The 21,053-nt window shown below is 38.1% G+C and overlaps 1 protein-coding gene across 1 annotated transcript in view; it reads left to right on the forward strand.

Annotated features, from left to right (window-relative positions):
- The first annotated feature begins 311 nt into the window (after positions 1-311).
- Positions 312-21,053, forward strand: part of Tacr3 (tachykinin receptor 3) — a 63,655-nt gene continuing 42,913 nt past the window's right edge. Inside the window, exon 1 of the mRNA XM_050159151.1 lies at positions 312-956. Within this exon, the coding sequence (XP_050015108.1) occupies positions 448-956 (509 nt within the window). The 5' untranslated portion in view covers positions 312-447. The remainder of the gene's footprint in view (positions 957-21,053) is intronic.

Here is a 21,053-nt window from a genome sequence, read left to right on the forward strand (position 1 = left end):
CAACCGCCTGAAGAGGAATAGAGAATGAATGAATCCCTGAGTGTGGGCTGGAGAAGCGGAGAGCCTAGAGCGGGAGCTTGCAGGGGGTGGGGGTGGGGTGTTCGTCAGTCTTGCGACCCGCGACGTCACGGATCCTGGGGACTCCTGGAGACTATAAAGCGCGCCTTCAGAGCAGATCTCAGCTCTCTGGCTGCTGCCTGGTAGCTCCTCCCTGGCTGGAACAGTCCCTGGTTCTTCCCTGCCAGGCAGAGACGCAAACTCCCAGGACTAAGTGTGGCCCCTGCTCCGCATCCTCTGCTCCATCGCAGCATCCCAGGAACGGGTACCTTCCCTACTTGCTACCAGGCAGTACCGGAGACCGCCGTGCCCAGGGGTTGGAGAACTTCAAGGGAGCCGGCTCCGGCTGGCAGCGGGAGTGTGGCACGTCCCGGGCTGCAGACGCTGGCCATGGCTTCAGTCCCCACCGCTGAGAGCTGGACCGACGGGGCGGCAGGCGTGGGAACGCAGGCAGAGAACCTGAGCGCTGGGTTGGGGGTCACTGAGTGGCTTGCGCTCCAGGCTGGCAACTTCTCCTCGGCTCTGGGGCTACCGATGACATCCCAGGCACCTTCCCAGGCACGGGCTAACCTCACGAACCAGTTCGTGCAGCCGTCCTGGCGGATTGCACTCTGGTCGCTGGCCTATGGCTTGGTGGTGGCTGTGGCAGTCTTTGGCAACCTCATCGTTATCTGGATCATCCTGGCCCACAAGCGCATGAGGACCGTCACCAACTATTTCCTGGTAAACCTGGCTTTCTCCGACGCCTCCATGGCCGCCTTCAACACCTTGGTCAATTTCATCTATGCTCTTCACAGCGAATGGTACTTTGGCGCCAACTACTGCCGCTTCCAGAACTTCTTTCCCATCACAGCGGTGTTTGCCAGCATCTACTCTATGACAGCCATTGCAGTGGACAGGTGAGGGGGAGTGGGGGAGGGGGCGGACCAGGGCAAGAGGAGCAAAATGGGACAAGCAGTCGGTATGGTTGCAAAAGAAATAATGACCCAAGGGGGCTTTAAAAGTGATGGAACTACCAACCAGTTTCTCCTCCCATGACCCGTGCACTCCAGCCCCATCACCCTGGGATGGGGGATCTAGAGGGACCGCAGAGACAAATGAGTACTCATTCCTGGAAATCTCTCATTCCAAGTAAACAATCAGCTAGAATAACGGAAGTATTGTTTAGAATTTCTGCTCCGTGGAAAATTAATCTTTTGCCTTTCTTTTCTCTTTTGGTCGGTCACTATACTGGCTTAAGAAAAAAAAAAAGCACAAGGAGTCTCCTATCCCCCTGCTATGTTTTTCCAGAGTCTTGGTCTTAATCATTCTCTGCTCCCTAAACCGGCCCCAAAGTCAGCACTCTCCTGTTCTTTCGTCCAGGGTCCATCAGAAGCAGCAAGACCTTGCTAAAAGTCTTATCAGTTTCCATGATGTTCCTGGGTAGATTTAACATCTGGTAATCCAAGGAAGTTTCGTGTACCTGGAAGGGTGTAATGAATTCTCAGAATATATAAAACATTAGACCCAAAGAATAGATGGTTCATGGTTCTTTAATACATAGATAGATAGATAGATAGATAGATAGATAGATAGATAGATAGACAGACAGACAGACAGACAGACAGACAGAAAGAAAGAAAGAAAGAAAGAAAGAAAGAAAGAAAGAAAGAAAGAAAGAAGGAAATTGTTCTTCACCTAAGGTGGGAACTCTGAAATACTTAATTAAAAGCTTACTAAACCTCAAGTATTTGTTATTCTATTCAAGTTTTTACAGATTCCCCATGCTTTTGTTTTTCCTTAGAGAACACTAGGAAATATGCAGGCTGTGGAAGCACTGACGAACCCCCCTGTATGTAAAAGCTGGTAACATTTAAATCCAACACAGCCTACAGCCAGGTGATCCTGCATTCGGCTTAGTGATTGACACTTGCATGAGCTTAATGCCTAATTTGGCAGTCTCGAGATTCTGTGAAAAGATTGCCTTCTTACGTTAACAAACATAAATACTACTGCTACACTCAGCTATCATAATGAGGAAGAATACTTGATTTTTTGAGATATTGAACAAAGAGGTTTTCAATAGTGTAAAGCTATATACTCTTTCTTATACCAGGCCTGCATTGCTAACCTGAGGGAGCAAGGGATGGATGTCTCTAAGTAGGATAAACAAATGCACTTTTTAAAGGTCTTCGTAGTGTATCATCCCCTTTCCCTCTGGCTCTGATCTTCCACACATTTCTGCTAGGGATAAAAGTGTTTGCAAAGACTGAACAAAATCAGCCCAGAGTTTGGAAAGGTGAAATCCCCCTTCAGCTTGTCCCACCGAGACAGAAGTGAATGTATTCTTAGTGAATACAAAAAAGCAAATACATCCTTTGTTGTTTTGTTCTGTTTTTTTTTTAAAAAAAAAAACAAATTTCTTATGTGTTTAATGTTGTGATGGGAGAAGAGCCACTGGCATATAATGCCACAGAATGATCATAATTCTTTTGAAGTGCTAACAAGGCAGCATACAATTTGATGGAAATTCGAGTGTGTGTAAAATTGGTTTCCGAGAAGGAAACAATTTATTTTTATTTTTCCAGTTTTATCTAGTCAACATTTCTTAGACAGCTTTGGCATTATCTTAACTGATCGTGCAAAGCTATTTCATTTTATTGAATGACTTGAAATAATAAGACTTTATTACTTATTCTTGTTATTTTTTTCATAGGGAGCATCATTAAACTGACTGTAAACAAAAACACAGCAATCCGTTATGAAATTAAAGTGTGCTCTGAAAGTTCATGTATTGCAAATCTCTTGTTTAAACTGTTATTCAAAAGACTACTCTTATTTGAGCAGATGATTTCTTTTAAAACTATAGATGTAAAGAAAACCCTATTTGAGATAATTTTTTGGTCAAAGAGTACGACACATTAAAATTCTTGTTGGCACTCCATGGACCTTTTCACCAATGATATCTTATCAAACGCAGACTGGGAGAACTGGCCCTATGGTGTTTGCAGTCCTATCATAAGCTGAGCTTTGCAAGATTAATCCTTTTGAGGTTGCAGGAACATCATGACTTCTCGGGTTACAGTTGCATGGATGTACTGCAGCACGTGGCTGACATCATTACTAACAATGTATTTGCACAGAATGCATAGTTTCTGATATAAGTAATGCTTTATTAAAAATAACCACAAAATTAAATTATCTGCAATTGGTTCTCATTAATAAGAGAATATGTCACCAGACATATCCAACCGGTGGCCGTCAGGCTTCATGCATGCCAGGATAGCTGTGTATGGGGCTCAGTGCTTATGTAAATGACAATTAGCATCATATGGTATGTGAAAAGGTGGAGCATCCCTGATGTAACTAAAACAACAGTTGTTTCAAGGTGAATGTTCTCTATTATAATATAATATAAACTGGCTTACATAATACCATTCTGAATGGAAAGCACACTCACTTCAATCTGTTTCTTTATCAAAATTAAAAGATCCCCTGAGCGTGGATGGAGAATGAACTTTGACATAAACTTGTAGCTTTCCATGAGCTGCAAAATATGTTTGCAAGGCTCCTGTGACTCTTAGAAAACTCAGACTTGAAAAAGGTTATTCCCTTATAAGCAACTGACAGTAACGGACTCACATCTATTCAGTAAAAGGCATTGTGTGGCTTTGAAAGCCATTCTGGGCTAGTAGAGTTGATCGCTTTATATTTCCATCCTGTAACGGACTGCACCAAAGACTTGAATGTGAGATCACAGGTTTTAACTTCCTATTGATGCGTGCTTCTTATTACATTAGTAAAAATTCCTGAAAGCCTGTCTTATTGCCTGGAAGGCCACTACCCTATCATCACTGTCATCTTGATACCCAGGCCCCAAACTCAAGGTAGCATTGCTGGCCACTATCAAGTTGTATTTCCCTACCGTTTTCTCCAAATTTGCCTTTCTGCAATAAAACATTTGACTGCAAAACATATCTTTAAAATGCCAAACTTTTCCAAAATCATGCAAAGAAGCAAAGATTCAAACCACTTCAGTCTGATCGGAACTATTTCTCCTCTGAGCCTCTTAGCTATCATATCTAGTGGTCAGCTGTGAAGCCTTTAGTATTAGTTAGATCAAGATTGCCTTTAGACTGTTAGAATCTAGCACTTACTTATACCACATGTGTTTCATGAAAACACATAGCAAGTTCTTTATTACCTGTGTTTCAGTTGAGAATGTCAGAGGTAGAAAATCACTAATAAAAGAAATTGTGATTTCTGTTTAATTATTGCATACAGCACTTGATTTAGGGAGATATAAAAAATAAGTATTTTCTTCTATTTTCTAGGCATGTAATTTGAAATGAAGTAAGAAATTCTAGGAAGCTTTATTTTTAAAATATAGTAAAGGGTGATCACAGGGTACATGGCCTAGTTTGAGCAGAATGCTTGAATAACTTTGTAATATTCAATTCACTTATTCTTCCTGATAAACTCTGAAAAGATAATGTCATATGTTTCATGTTACTGCCCAAAAACAAAGTCACAGCAAAGGACACTTTATGTTCTTTGGATTCAGACACATACCAAAATTCATAATTACTGAAAGAAATGCTTAAATGAACCAACAAATAGTGTTTATCTGAATAGGTGAAAAATGAACTTATTCTCTATCTTCTGTTTTTAACAGAGATCTTTGGTTTTCCTATCACATGGTTAATTCATGCAAATTATTCATGAAGTGTTAGAGGGTGCTTCTAAGATACTTTGAACAAATAGAAACTTACAATAGAAACGAGTTGTTCTAAAGGCTGACTCTAAAGGTATGCTAAAGTTCACATTATTGCCAAAAATAATATGTTTAATGATTTTGTAAATGTTTCTAGAAATCTTTTTATCTAAGTCAAGTTATCTTTTTATCAGAGTTGAGAGCCCTAAGCCGATTTTGCTCTACTTTTGAGGGAAGCCAACATCTCTACAGTTACAGTTCCTTACCATTATCCCAGTTGTACGTGGCACATTATATAGTCAATAAGATGAATTTGCTGAAGTCAATGTAAGATCAATCACTTGATATCATTGGATTATTTACAAAATAGTTATAAACCCATGTTTTGGGAGATATTACTTTCAGGAAATATCATAAACCTTTGGCTTTCTTGTAGTTATTTTATAAAAACTTTAAAAACACTTTTTGTATCTAAAAATTATTTATCTCTAATGGTTAACAGTGAAAGTTCTGTTACAGTGCCATTGGTAAGGTTTATTTTATTTGTGTGTGTGTGTGTGTGTGTGTGTGTGTGTGTGTGTGTGTGTGTGTGTGACATAGACATATACAGAGATGTTGGTGCCCACAGACATCAGAGGCAACGAATCCCCGGATTTTGGGAACTGAATTTGGTAGCCACTTGCTGCTAACTCACCTCACCAGTCCTGCTGTTACCAGTTCTTATGACATTAATCATGAGAACATAATGAAAACAATAAATGCATATTTATTCATTAGGTGAAGATGTAAGATCTGCACAACTAAGCTAACGTCAGAAGTATGTTATATAATTTGAAGAACTTCAGTTGATATCAAGATTATACCAACAACAGGAAGTAAAATATACCCCCAAATAATCTGTAGTAAATGGGTACCACTGAGGCATGGGACATATAGCTGCCTTTCAATAGGCATAGGTTTCAAAAACAAACCCTTAATACATAACATAGGATACCCAAATGTAAAAAGAAAAGAGAAAAATAGAACACCTACAATCTCAGCACTTGGAAGGGCAAGATAAGATTGTTGTGAATTCCAGGTCTGGCTGGGCTGTAGTATGTGAGCCTGACTCAAAGAGAGGAAACAGAGAACTGACCAGTACACAGCAAAGATAGCATTCTTATACTTATTTCAGTGGCATTCCTTTTATTCAGTCTTAAAAGCACCAACTTTTATTTCATATGACTTGGCCCAATATAAATCATGTATAAATTAGCAAAGATCTTTCAGAAGTGCAGCGCAGTTTGCCAATGCAAACATTATCGCAGGTCCTCTGCAAGAGCAGAAAGAGCTGTTAACTGCTGAGCTGCCTCTTCAGCCCCCACGAATAACAATGGACTTCAATAAAAATCCACATTAAAGGATTTTTCTAAACCAAAAGCTCAACAATGCAGCACAAATGAAAATCGTGACAAAAGAAAATAAATAAATATTGGGTCATCTGGAAATGAAAGTCAGTGAAGAAATAAAAATTTCTAAGTAGAAATATAGCCCAGCTCTCTAGTCAGAGGGCCATGGATATAATTGTAACAAAGCCATCAAGAATGTCCAAATTTCTTTTATCCATGACCAACAATGACTTTGTTTGTAAATGTTTTCTTATACTGGTTTATTTTTTTATGTCCTTAGATAACATTCTTTTTAAACTTTTTAATCAGTTTAATAAATTGTCACTTATTTAGAGATGTGCGGTGTGTGTGTGTGTGTGTGCGTGTGTGTGTGTGTGTGTGTGTGAGACAGAGGACCACTCCTCAGGGTTCAGTTTTCATCTTCCACCATGTGAGTACTGAGCGCAAGCTCAGGTCATCAGACTTGGTGGTAGGCAAGAGAAGTGGTCCTCTGTCACACACACACACACACACACACACACCCGTCAAGCCATCACACCAGCTCCGTCAATTTTATAATAAACCAGAATCCCTTCATCTTCTACTGCAACAACTCTAAATCATATACTGTAGTATTAAAGACAAATAAAGCCATTAACAAACTCTTTAAAATAATTGAAATGAAAATCATGTTGTTAAGGACTTTAAGTTTTACTGAGTCCCTACAAATCAAAAACATGCAAATAACCAAGGCTTTACAAGAATAAATTACATAAATAAGAATAGTCATCATTATCATGATGCACATTTGATTAAAACATAAAGTCCCATATTTTGGGCTAATATTTTGTTGATGAAAGTCAGAAAAGTGGGCAACTTCACCTCTCTACTTAGCTAAATTTGAGTTTTCTCTTTTGGGGGACATGGAATCCAGTTTGTGTTGCTTCATCATTCTCAAGAATGGAACCTGATCTGGAATGTGGTAAACCTACTAGAGGTCATATCATTAATGAAAATCAATCACCATAGTTTTGTCCAAGATGCAAAAAAAAATCAAATACTAAAGGATGTTCAGCCCTATAGGGAGCATATATACTATGACTCTCCTCCACAGGCCCAGAGATCACTGCAGAGAAAGGAACAAAAAGACCATAATAGCCAGAGATACTAGATGACTCGAAAACATCTGTGTCTTCTGAACACAGCAAGCCAACTGCACATATGGACGCACAGTAGCTGTCATAGCACGCACGAGACCTGCCCAGCACAAGCCAGACCAGAGTCAAGCATGCAGAAGAGAGTGGGGCACAAGTTCCCTCCATAGATAGACCAAGAGCTATTGGCAGCTGTTCACTGTTGGCAAAGAGCTGCTTTTCTCTAAGAGTTAGGCCCTAAGTCAACCATACTCTGTGTGAAAGGTCACACATGCAAGAATATTTGGGCAACACAAATTGGCCTTAGTAGGGCAAGAATGACCAACAGTGGGAAGGAAAGAAGGTTGAATCTGGGAAGAATTGGAGGAGGGGGTAAATATGCTCAAAATTTATTGTATAAAATTTGACCAGCACCATTTATTGAAGATAATCTCTTTTTCCCAATGTGTATTGTTGGCTTCTTTGTCAAAAATCAGGTGCTCATAGGTTCTATGACCAATGTTTCTCTTTTCTGTTTCCCATGTTGCTTCTATTACTATAACTCTATAGTATAACTTGAAATTGGGGGTGGTGATACCTTCAGCAGTTTTTTTCATTTTCAGAGATGCTTTGGATACCTTTTTTGTTTGTTTCCCAATTCAGTTTTAGACTAATATTTCAATTACAGTGAAAAGGTGCTTTGGAATTTTTATCGGTATCGCACTGAATCTGTAGATTTGTTTTGGTAAAATAACTATTTTCACAATTTTGTTCTTACTAATCCATGAACATATGAGGTCTTTCCATCTTCTAATGTCTTTTCCTGCTCAATGACTTTCTTAAGTGTCTTAAGGTTTTTATTATATAAGTCTTTTACTCCCTTAGAATTATTCCAAGATATTTTTGAGACTACTCAAAAAGGGATTATTTCTGTGATTTCTGACTTGATATTTTTGCCATTTGTATATAGGAAGGCTGCTGATCTTTATGTGCTGATTCTGTGCTCTGCTGCCTTGCTGAAAGTATCAGCTGTAGGAGTTTTTGGTGGAGATTTAGGGGCATTCATATAGAGATTTGCATACCCTGTACAGAGGATACTTTGAGTTCTTTTCCCATTTGTATTCCTTTCATCCCCTTCACTTGTCTTATTGCTCCAGATATGACATCAAGCAACACACTGAATAGGACCTGAAAGGCTTAGAAAATCCTCTCCTCTGATCTTCAGAAGTCTGTAGATGTCTGGATTCTTTCGGTGGTCCTGTCATTCTGGGTCAGACTCTGTGTTGGTTCCAGGGAGTTAGTAAATATGGTGGCTGATAAGCAGGCAGAAAAAGTGATCCAATAGAACTCTCTGGAGTTCTGGTTCTTACTCTGCTCAGTGCCTGTGTGGAGAGGATGGGTAACTGGCAGGACTTTTACTTTCTTATGTATACATTTCTTTTTTCAAAAACATATGTTTAAAAGTGAAAGCAAATGCAGCTTTTTATTATCAATAGATGATTTTTCTTCAGATTCACAAGAAACTGAAAGCTCTTGTGCCTTTGCTTTGCTCTTTCTGTTGCAAGTTCACTGCTAAAACATCAGGCAATGGCATTGACTTGCCTTAACCCATGACTCTTACAGCAGATGTTGACCATTTGTGTCCATTCCTACACACTTCTAAATTATGCTATGAAGATAAGTAATGACACATTGTATAGTGTTTCCCATTTATGTTTACAGAGATATGCTTCAACCATTGGCTTAGTAATTTTTAGAGGATAATAAAATAAAGACTTAAGGGAAAAATTCCTACATACACAATATGGCAATTTAAATTAGCAAAACTGTTCCACATATGTCATCACTGTCACCATAACCACCGTCATCATCATCATCTCGTAACAAGCTGACTACTCATAATGTACAAATGCTTTCTATGTTTGCTAGTTTCGTTCTCTCACTTTCTGCTTCTATTGGCTGCTAATTGGGGGCTGCTAATGTGTTTCTAGGTTGGCTTTGTACACTTTTGAGGCAGTATGTAACTTCATATTTTATCATTTTATTTTATCTTTGATTTACATTTACTAAACTTACTTAACATGGTATCTTACATTTTTTTTAATCCCAGAAATCAGGAGGAGGATGTAGGAGGACCAAAATTCCCAGGTCAGCAATGGCTATGTTGAGTTGGCAGACATCCTCTGCTGTATAACAAGACACCATCTAAAAAGAAATCCACTCAGAATTTATTTTGATTGATGTAAAAATCTAGGCTGTTTAATGCATGACTAAGTTCATCAACACCATCATCTCGTAGAATGTTCCATCATCACAAAGGAACTTCCACCTTTGGTCACTTTGTATTCCCACCCTCACCCTCTCCTAAGCCCTAGCAGTGACTAATCAGTCCTCCTTGCCACTTGGTCTTCTTGTGAAAAGGTCATACTAACATAAGCACTCAGCATGTGATCTTTGATACTGGGTGCTTTCGCTCCCCAGAACATCTCTGGTATCATCTAATGGCCTGAATAGTTCACAGAGCTGTTCATACATTCTTCTTTATTGCATCCCAATGTGCAGCTCTCCCGGAGTTTGTTCACCCACTCTCTGTGGGACACTTAGGGTCTCCTAATTTGAAGGAATTATAAAGATATAAATATATGCATCTGTGGGCCTTGGTTGACTATTTGTCGAACAACTCGTGGGCTTTGATCTCTGGGTGATCAGTCCATGTGTCTGTTCCTCTGTCATTACCACACTCTGATTCATCTGCACTTTTAACGTGATTTGTAACAAGTCTTTTAATATTTTCATCTTTTTTATATCTAGAACCTTTGAGTTCCTACACGACTTTAGGATGAGCCTTTATATTAAGGAATTGGACTCGGAGGTTCACAAGGATAGTGTTACATGTTCTGACCAAATTTGAGGACATTGTCTGTTGAAAATGATTGAGCCTTCTGGTCCATATTCATTCCTTATGTTTCAGTTCATTCAAATCTTCTTTAATAACTTTCAGCAGTGCTTTCACCTAAGTAAATGATCCCTGCATTTCTTTTTTGTTCATGTTTATCTTAAGTGTTGTTTTTTAAATATTACCTTAAGTGTCATTTCTAAAGTTTGCTTTCAGATATTTCATAACTGGTCTATGTTTGGAATTTGTCTTAATAGTTATTTGGTCTGGTATTAGTGCAGTCAGAGCAGCTCTTTTCTTTTTACTCATTTAGTTCAGTGTTATCATGGTGTCTCCTTTCCCACTCTTTTACTTTCAACCCACCAGTCTATGTGAGTTTGCTTTTTAGTGCATACGGATTTGAGGTAACATTCGGAGTTAGTTTCTTTCAGCCTAAAGAACATCTTTCAGCATTTATCTAAGGTGGGTATGTTTGAGCAATTTCTCTCGGTCTTGTTTAGGTGGGAATTTCCTTAATTTAACTTGCAGTGTAATCTATGTTTTACATTCAGATATATGATTCTTTTAAGCTTTTTAAAATAAAGCACGAGGTTGAGATCAATGTATTTTTTTATATTATGGATAATTCCCAATTTTCCCGAATATTTAGTGAAAAGACTGCCATGTGTCCATTTAATTGCCTTCTCACCTTGGCCAAAAAAAATCAATGAGCCATATTTTTGGAGGTCTATTTCTGTTCTCTTGATTTTGTTCCATTGATCTTTGTCTGTACCAAATCTTCGGTCTTGATTACTGCAGCACAGAATGGGTCTTAACATCTGAAAGTGTGATTCCTTCTACTTCAATCTTGTTTGCACTTAGTTTTCCATTCTGCTTTTTTTACCTTTTCATATAAGTTTGAGAATGAGTTCATACCGTTAACAACAAACTCCTACCTTATAACTGCACTGAATCTGTAGGTCAACTTGGGAGATTATTAATATTTATCATGCCAAATCTTCCAATGTCTCTCTTCAGCATATTTAAGACTTTTTAAGATAGCATTTTGTAATTTTCAAGGAATAGATCCTGCATATGTTTTGTTAGATTCATGTGTGAATGTTTTTAACTTGTGAAAAGATATTTGAACTTTCTGTTTCAATTTGGTTTTGTTAGCATATAAATATTCTTGTTATTTTTTATTGGTCTTTGATGAGCTGACTAATGTTTTAGATCTATTGATATCATTAAAATATTAGTGAAAAGAAAGATATTATCTTTTCCTTTGTATGTATGTGTCTGCCAATCCTTATTTGTGTTTTAATGCACCACAATCCCAATGTTTAACAAAGGTAATAAAAATGGAAATTCCTGTATTATTCTTAGAGTAGGGAAATGTATAGCAATGTATCATTAAACATGTCATAAAATTGATATTCTATAGACTCTATGAGATTTAAGAAATTATTTTATATTTTAATGTGCTAAAAGTTTAATACTTGAGTTTCAAATTTAATTGGATGTTTTCTGTATCTCTTGATGTTTTCAAATGGTTAGTTTAGATTAAATTGATTTTTTAAATAAAGTACCACCCCAAATATTTTATTAGTAGTAAAAGGGACAAAGATGATAGGCTTAATATTTGTATAAATATAAGATTTATTAGGTTGACTTACAGGATGCTGTCTGGGCATTCCAACAATGGCAAGCCCACTTTGGAGAGGCCCAGAATCTCATAGTTGTTCAGTCTATAAGGCGGGATGTCTCAGCAGTCCCAATATGGCACTGAAGGCCTAGAGAGTTCACTGGAGCTTCTGGTCCCCAGACTATGCTGCAGTTTCTAAGTTAGTTCTAATATTAATGAAAGAATGACATTGTAACAGGATAGATGGACTTGCCAGCAAGAGTGATGGCAAGTGGGCAAAAAGCCAAGTTTTCTTCTTCCATGTCTTTTCATCTGGGCTGCACCAGAAGATACCACCCAGATTTAGAAGAGTTTTCTTGCTTCAACTATTCTGATAAAGCAACTTCCTCTCAGGTATACCCAGCATCTTACTTTCAATTGATTATAGAGTCAAACTGATAATAAAGATTAGCTATCACAATTAGATATGACAGACATAATATTACCTAAATTGCTCTAAACATTTATTAAATATCCATCTGCAAATTATGCCCTTGCATTGTTCAAGACTGGTGCTGGAAAACTAGGTGGAGCCCAGGCTGGTCATCATCTGTGTGGCTGAACTGGGCTGCCATTTTGTCCACTTGATAGACATAGGCAAAGCAGAGTGTGGAGCTGTATTTTAAGTCAGGTTTAAGCTTAGACCTTGTTGAGCTAAACATTGTACAAAGTAGAAGTTTCCCTTTAGAGAAGCCGAACTGAACAAGAACCTAGTAGTAGTACAATAGTCATCATAAGTACCAGGAACATTTCCACCCCAAGTCTCATATGCTTTCTGTAAAATTACTCTCCCATTCTTATCCCTGGAAACCACTAATCTGATCTATTTGTGATCTATTTTCTTTTCTTTTTTCTTTTTTTTGGTTTTCTGGTTTTTTGAGACAGGGTTTCTCTGTAGCTTTGGAGCCTGTCCTGGAACTAGCTCTTGTAGACCAGGCTGACCTCAAACTCCCAGAGATCCGCCTGCCTCTGCCTCCTGAGTGCTGGGCTGATCTATTTTCTTAAATCTTTCATGTTTTGTTAGTACCATGAAAATTCAATCATACAGAATTTAGTTTTTTGAATCTAGCCTTTTTTTTCTCACCCAGCATAAGGCTTGTAAGATTCATTCATGTTTTTACATGTATCAGTTGACTTTTACTGGATACAAACTTGATGTATTCATGATCTCTCTTAAGAATATAAACAAAACTAGTATAAGTATTTCAGGATATGGAGAGATGACTCAGTAGGTAGGACAGCCAACTGCTCTTACAGAGAGCGTGGGTTCCATTTCTAGCACCCACATGGTTGGTCACAACTGTCTGTAACTCTAGTCTCAAAGGACCCAATACCTTTTCTTGACCAGGCACATACATTGTGCAAATAAACACATGTAGGCATTTTCATACTCATTAGAAAGAAATAAATCTTTTAAAAAATAGAATGATTTCAATAATCTAGTGTCTTCTTGAAAACACTTTCCTCCATTGTAATTCGATTACCCTGTAACCTCATTTGCTTAAGAAACCTTATGAATTTGTAGATTATATGAGATTTTTATATTCAGAGTATGAGTCATGTTGTTTGTAACGATGTGAAACTGTCTTTAAAGAGTCTTACTTAAAAAATTGCTAACATTTCCACTGGCAAAGGATTCTGGGAGTAGTGCCTAAGAAAGAGAGAAAATTCTCAAAAATATCCAGCTCTACACAAATGAAATCTAAAAGAACCCTAAGTATGGTGTCTTTGAAAAATGCTGTTAAACAGTGAGGCTTACTGGACCCATCCTTACCACAAGGGAAAAGGCACAGGGCATGAAAGACCCTGCTGTGTATGTAGGATCATGACCTTGCTCTTGTGATTCAAGCTTATATCTACTACATCTGATCCAGTTTTAGGAAGAGCTAGCTTTCAGTATGAGGTTTTGGTTCTTTGTTTGGTTGATTTTAGTACAAAGTGAATTTTAGTAGATTTCTTTAAGAAGAAGGATAAGAACACATTGAAGATCCAGTCTAACGTATTTTTTGGATTTTCCTAGAAGCAACTTAAAGATGAAGACTTGAGCTGATAGTTTTCATTTGGGAATTTGGCCAAGGGATGAACACTTTCTCAATAATATTGACCTCATGTGGAAAGGGGACTCTGGAAAAAATAGAAGTAGAGAAAAAATACAAGCTCTGTAAAATGCAACGAGACTTTCTTATTGGATGAGAAATAGTTTACAGGTCCTCATTCAAGGAAGGCAGTTTCATCACAAAAACTACGGAGTCTACTTTTCATTAAAGAAATACTTTAAAGGTGCAAAAAAAATGCAACCAATAGTAAAAGTACAAAATCCAAAGAGAATATCCACAGTTTCAGAATGGCAATTCTAACTGTGCAGAAGTTCACTGAGGTCTACATGATACAGAGAAAGTCAGGGTCCCCTCTTGGGATTCTTAGTTTCATTAGTAAAAGAATTTAAAAGATGGATTCAAATGGAGCCACAAAGGTAATTCCATGAGGGTTTAAAAGAAAAACTGCAAGGCAGACAAGCTATAAGACTTTGAATGCTGCCCAAAGGGAAATGGAAGTGGGAACAAAAAAAGCCATAGCATGTAAGCTGGTATGGATGTCACACCCATGGTCCACAAGTAGCCACATGATGGGAGGAAAAGCTTTAGAGAAACAGTGGAGAAGCTCAGATTGTTGAAGGTGTTGGGGAAAGCTCAAAGAGTGAGGGAAACCTGGCTATACAAGAGAGAAGAAGAAGAAGGGGTAAAGTTGGGCTGAATAATTCAGACAGGTAGGCCCTTAGGTGGCTGAGGTCCATAAGTCGCTGCTGACTGATATTTAGTAGTAGTAGTAGCAGTGTAGTAGTAGTAATGTAGCAGTAGGGTAGTAGTAGTAGTGTAGTAGTGTGCTAATGGTAGTAATAGTAGTTTAGTAGTAGTCTAGTAGTAGCAGTGTGGTAGTGTGGTAATGGTAGTAATTAATAGTAGTGTAATAGTAGTGTAGTAGTAGCATGATAGTAGTAGTGTCGTAGTAGTAAACAAGTTTTAGGAGCTGGGAGTCTTCTTTAGTGTTATAACTTACACTGAGCATATACAAAACTCTGGATTTAACCCCCCCCCCAAAAAAACACACAAACACATGCATACACATAGGCAGAGTTGAATTCTGAGAATAAACACCACTGATGGAACAGGTCTTTGTCAGAGAGATGGGGAGGAAAAAGGAGAAGGAAAGGGAAAGGGGGGGCGGTAAAGAGAGCCAGAAATAATTGGAGTTTATATTAGGGCTCTATGTCTAATTTCATAATAGATGTTGGTTTCTATTTTGCTATCTTTATCTGGCTTTGACATCAGGTTAATATTAACCTCAAATATGAATCATAAAGAGCCTCTAGTTTTCAGCTATGTTGCACTGTGTCTCATTCCGTGTTATTTTCTTTGTATTTTTCATAGTGTCCAAGAGTGGAACCAACCACTCCTAGATGGATATTTGAATGTTTAATAAACATGGTTGTCATTTGGAGTGAGTGGTCCATAGTATTAAGGAATTTCTCTATTCCTTCTAAGGAAATATCTGCAATATTTGCTTATTTTTCAAACTTGTCTCCATAGTGATATCACTTACTCTGTATAGGATTTTCTGTGTCGCTTGCTCTTCATGGAATACAATGGATAATACAATTGCCATTGTATTATCATCTTCAGGAATTTTTTCCAAAGCGTCAGCTTTCAGGTTCACTGATTTTATTCAAACTTTATTGATTTCCTTTCTTTTCTCCTGCTGAATTTGCTCTTCTCTTATTGTTTTCTAGTTTCTTAACATTATAGCCTTTATTTAAAGTTTCTTTTTACTTTCTCTGATACTAAGCATTTGGTTCTGCTTTTCACCTAAGCGTTACTTTAGGTGATCTCACTAGTTTTTATATTTTTATATACCTGATTCAGTACAAGATATTCTTTTAGATTCCTTTGAGAATTCTTTGACCTATCTTGTGGCAGGCAGACTTTAAGATAGTTCTCGTTATCTCTGTCTCCCGGTCATATTCTTTTAAAAATTATCTCCTGGTAAGTGATGGATCTCTGATTCACAACTATCCAATAAAATGTGGCAAATTACATGTTGGGGAATATTATTTTCAGGTGTGTGACTTTTGCTTACACTGCGTTTGTTTAACTCTGTGAAACTGTGTTACTGTGCCTGTCTAAAATACTTGATGGTCCTAATAAAGAGATGACTGGCCAATAGGGAGGCAGAAATAAGGATAGGTAAGGCTGGAAGGCAGAGAGTATAGATAGAAGGTGAAATCTGGGAGGAGAGAGAATGAGGGGCAATCCAAGAGAACAAGGAGAGGAAGACATCCGGGGCCAGTCACCCAGCCACCCAACTACCCAGCCAGCCACAAAGTAAGAATGAAAGTAAGATATACAGAGGTAAGAAAACAGTAAAAACCCAGAGGCAAAAGTTAGACAGGTTAATTTAAGAAAAGCTGACAAGAAACAAAACAAGCTAAGGCCGGGCATTAATAAGTAAGAATAAGTCTCAATGTGTGATTTATTTGGGAGCTAGGTGGCAGGCCCCCAAAAGAGTAAAAAAAAAAATCACACAGCAATGATGTAAGATTGTTATCATGATAATTATCTCACTTTATAACTCACACCTCACTGGCAGATACCCACAACAATTTTTTCTATTGATGACTAAAGAAACAGGTTTTCATGAAGCTTTTGGCCACAAGAACATTTTCCTGACACCCTTCCTAGGGTGGACATAGATGCTTTATTAGTCAGTGTCCCGGATGCAAATGTGCTCAAAGCTTCTACTTATGTGATCTAAGTAGAACACAGAGTGACATTTTCCAAGATTTCTGAATCGTAGAAATTGTACCTACTTGAACCTAGGTGGTTCATACAACTGAGTTGGTAGTAACAGTTTTTTGCACATTACATAGAACTAAGATATAAATCATTGAGTTAGTCCAGTGTGTTGCATAACCTATCAACTGGGTTATAGCAGAGTTTTGTATAACTCCTGAGCTTAGAGATTTTCCTGTATTGTAGCTTCCAAGCAAAATGATTGTCATCTTCATCAGTACAGTTGTGACTGCTTGAAAAAGGCTTTGAGATTGAGTTTGTGCACTGTCAACATTCTGTTTAGGAGGAATAGAGGAGGATTATGGGACCATTTCTTCAGTTTCTCATGCCCTCACAGCCAATTGAATATAACTCACTTTTAATTTCATGTGACGATGTAGTTATATGATGACTTTATGAGACTATAAAAAGCTAGATACTCTTAGTGCAACACATTGCTTATGTGTTTCTGGTATGAAGAAATTTTCTAAGATGTAGTAGCAGGCCACTTGGTCACTTGTTTGTTTCCTGGCCACCCAGACCCCCTAGATAATCACACAAAAACTGTATTAATTAAATCACTGCTTGGCCCATTAGCTCTATCTTCTTATTGGCAAATCTCTTACATATTATTTTAACCCATCTCCATCAGTCTGTGCATCACCACAAGGTCATGGCCTACCAGCAAAGTTTCATCTATCCTCAGTGGTGGATCCATGGTGTATCTCTGACTCCACCCTTCTTTCTCCCAGCATTCAGCCTAGCTTTCCCTGCCTACCTAAGTTCTGCTTTGCTATGGGTCCAAAGCAGTTTCTTTATTCATTAACCAATAAAAGCAACACACAGACAGAAGGACCTCCCACATCACCAAAATACCAGTTTTATAAAATTATGGAATATACAGCTATGTATGATGCATTATATTTGACTACATTTGTACCTTATATATTTCCCATACTCTAGTTTTTATTCTTGTCTTAGAGTATACTCCTTCTACTGATTAAAAACAATTATGGGGAAGTAACTTAGAGGTACAGTGAATAACTATAAAGGTCCTAGGTTTGAAGAACAGAGAGAGAAAAAGAGAGAGAAAGAGAGAGAGAGAGAGAGAGAGAGAGAGAGAGAGAGAGAGAGAGAGAGAGAGAGAGAGAAAGCGAAGAGAATGCTGGCACACCAGGCTAACAGACAACAACCTCATATACACATAGGGATCTTTATGGTCTACGTGTAAGCAAGTATGGTCTATGACACCTGGAAATTTGGGAATGGCAAATGCACATTTCAGAAGGCATCCCGTGATGATGGAACTCATGGCTTTACAAGATAGATGTGTATAATAAATTTCCAAAATTATATTTAGGACATGAGAGAGATAATATTTTGGATAAATTTTGTAATATTGGTAAGTAAATGAAGTAGAAAGATCCCTCAATGTGTGAAAAAACAAAGTTTAATGGAAGAGGGGATAGAATAGTATATGCAATGTGAGCTCTTCTTCTGTTTTAATGCTGTTACATCCTCAGTTTGGAAAGTTAATTTTAAATATCCTGTTTCCTCAGCTTAAAATGCAGACAATGCAGGAGAAAACATTGTGTATAATATTTTATAGGCAAACATAGCAAGAAAACCAATCGGTCAAAATAAAACATTTAAGGAAGTAAGAGAATAAGCTTAGAGAGAGAACTATGGAAGCTGGCAACAAATCAAAATCTCTTTACAAGATGTTTTCAGGCTATGGAACCAAACAGGTGGCTAACAGAATAATTGTCGGCTTTCTAATCGCTCTATTAACACTAAGTGAGACTATAAATGAGATTCTTTACTCTAGACAGTTAAAAAGATCCTCACATGGTGAGAAAACAAAGCTGGAAAAATCTATAGTTCTCATCAATAACCTCAGGTAGTAGATCAATTAAGTAAAATCCGCTGTGAACTGAGAAACCGGTCTTCTAATCAAGCTTCCATTCTTAGCTCCACTGTAGGGAACAAATGAAACGCTATTGTGTGTAGCAATGATGGCATGATCACTTAGTGATGGAGAGAGATGTGTTCCTTAAGTTACTCTGGAAACCTTCCAATGGACAGTCATGAGGGAATGGTTTTATAGTAGAAAACACTTGTCATGCAACCCAAATGGCTTTAAATATTTGACTGACAACACCAAAATATTTTCCCATTTTAATATGAATGTCTCAATATTCTATATTATAGAAAATCTGATAATATGGCAGAATTTTCTAGTTAGTCATGGATATATTGCCTCTTCTGTCGCTGAAGTCTGTATTTTATGTAAAAAGGCAGAAAGAGGTTGATAAGCAGTGGTCAGCAATTTATACAAAAGGATGCTTGTGGTCTGTGTTTGATCCATGCATCCTCCATCCCTGGAAAAGGAGAAAGGCTTGGACATCAAAAGAAAACTTGTGTCAAACTGTGGCTAACTGATTAGCTAAAAGTTTTAAAATGGCTGAATATGGAATACATTTTATACTGAATCCTCAAGGGAAATTTATCAGGCTAATAAATCACCGTGGATCATAATTGCCTGAAGCTTTAAACCCACAAATATGTAACCAACAATTAAAGATAAAATAGAAAACTGTTAGATTTCTTAAGCTATCTTACCACACGGCAGAAAAGGATTTGCATTTCCCCAGTCTCTCCATAGTCCTTCCTGAACGCCAGGAGAACAACCTTCAATTCTGCTCTCAAGCACCTGGCTTGGACGTACTCTGGCAGCCAAATGTATGCACAATTTGAGAAATGTTAGAGAATACTTTCAATAAAAGGGATCAAGAGAGGCAGAAAAGAACATAGTTGATTAGCAATATAATAATGTGTTTCTCCTGACACGGAACTTAAGATGTTCCACACCTAATTTTATCACTCAGAACTATTCCGTATTGAAAAAGAAAAAGAACAACAATAAACTTGCCACCATCAAAACTCTTAATATGGTGGGGTTTGCCTCAACTCCTGAATTCCTTGTGGATTAAATTCACATTGAATCTCCTACTTAATTCTGTTAAGGAAGAATTTTCATTATAAACTATCATTTTACCTACTCTTAGCATAATCCTCTAGAGTCATCATTACTTTGTAGAATTGGGATTGCATAAATTTAAAATCGTGTCTTCTAACGTTTAAAAGCATCTTGGTTTACTGTTGCTAAGCAAGTACAATTCAGAGTAGATGATTCATATTCTATTCTCCCATCCAAGTTCCTCCAAACTCACAAGAAAACCCTTACTGTTGCTGTTATTGACCATTTTTATCTTTTGAAAATTTCATATATGAGTTTTTGAATTTACATCATTCCCCCCCCCCGTTGCTCCAGTCAATTCTGCCTGCGTTCCTCACACTCCTAAACTTCAAGCCCTCTCATTCTTTAACAATTGTTTTACACACACACACACACACACACACACACACACACACACAGACAAACCTGTTGCAATTTCCAGCTCTTGAAAACAAGACATGATGGTGGTGTGAATGAGTGACAGAGTGGGAGTAATCTTTGAAATTATTTTGTAAAATTTGTGCTACAATCAACTGGAATAGGACATGAAAATATAACCAAGAGACAAAATCAACCATAGGAACAGCTTCCCCTTTGATCTTTATTATCTGAGTTTTGAGGTTTATTGACGGCTTTCTCCACTTTAACATTTAAATAAACATTTGTACCATCACAACTTAAGAATAACACAATTTGGAAACTCTACTGATAACCTTGATATCTGTGAGATTAAGGACAATCTACTGACTTCCTTGCTCATGTTCTCCCTCCTTCTGCTCCTCATTTGGATCTTAAGAGCTCAGTCCGATGCTCCAATTTGGGTCTCTGTCTCTATCTCGATCCATCGCCAGATGAAGGTTCTAAGGTGATATGCAAGATATTCATCAGTATAGCTATAGGATAGGATCATTTCAGGTTCCCTCTCCTCAGTTGCCCAAGGTACTAGCTGGGGACATCTCCCTGGACACCTGTTCTTAATGAACATGAGCAAGGAAGTCAGGACCACGAAGGGTGCACCCACCCACTGTGACAGTGGAACTGATCTATTGGAAGCTCACCAAGGCCAGCGGGACTGGGTCTGAATAAGCATGGGATGAAACCGGACTTTCTGAACATGGCAGACAATGAAGGCTGATGAGAAGCCAAGGACAATGGCACTAGGTTTCGATCCTAATACATCAACTGGCTTTGTGGGAGCCTAGCCTGTTTGGATGCTCACCTTCCTGGACCTGGATAGAAGTGGGAGGACCTTGGGCTTCCCACAGGGCAGAAAATCTGGACTGCTCATCATTCTCGAGAGGGAGGGGGAATGGAGGGGGGAGGGGAGAGGGAGAGGGGAGTGGGGAGAGGAGGCAATGTGTGGGAGGAGGAGGAGGGAAATGGGAAATGGGGAGGAGGC

Source organism: Alexandromys fortis, unplaced genomic scaffold, assembly GCF_014885135.2.
Source record: "Alexandromys fortis isolate MF-2015 unplaced genomic scaffold, M_Fortis_MF-2015_v1.1 scaffold_19, whole genome shotgun sequence".
NCBI lineage: Eukaryota > Metazoa > Chordata > Mammalia > Rodentia > Cricetidae > Alexandromys > Alexandromys fortis.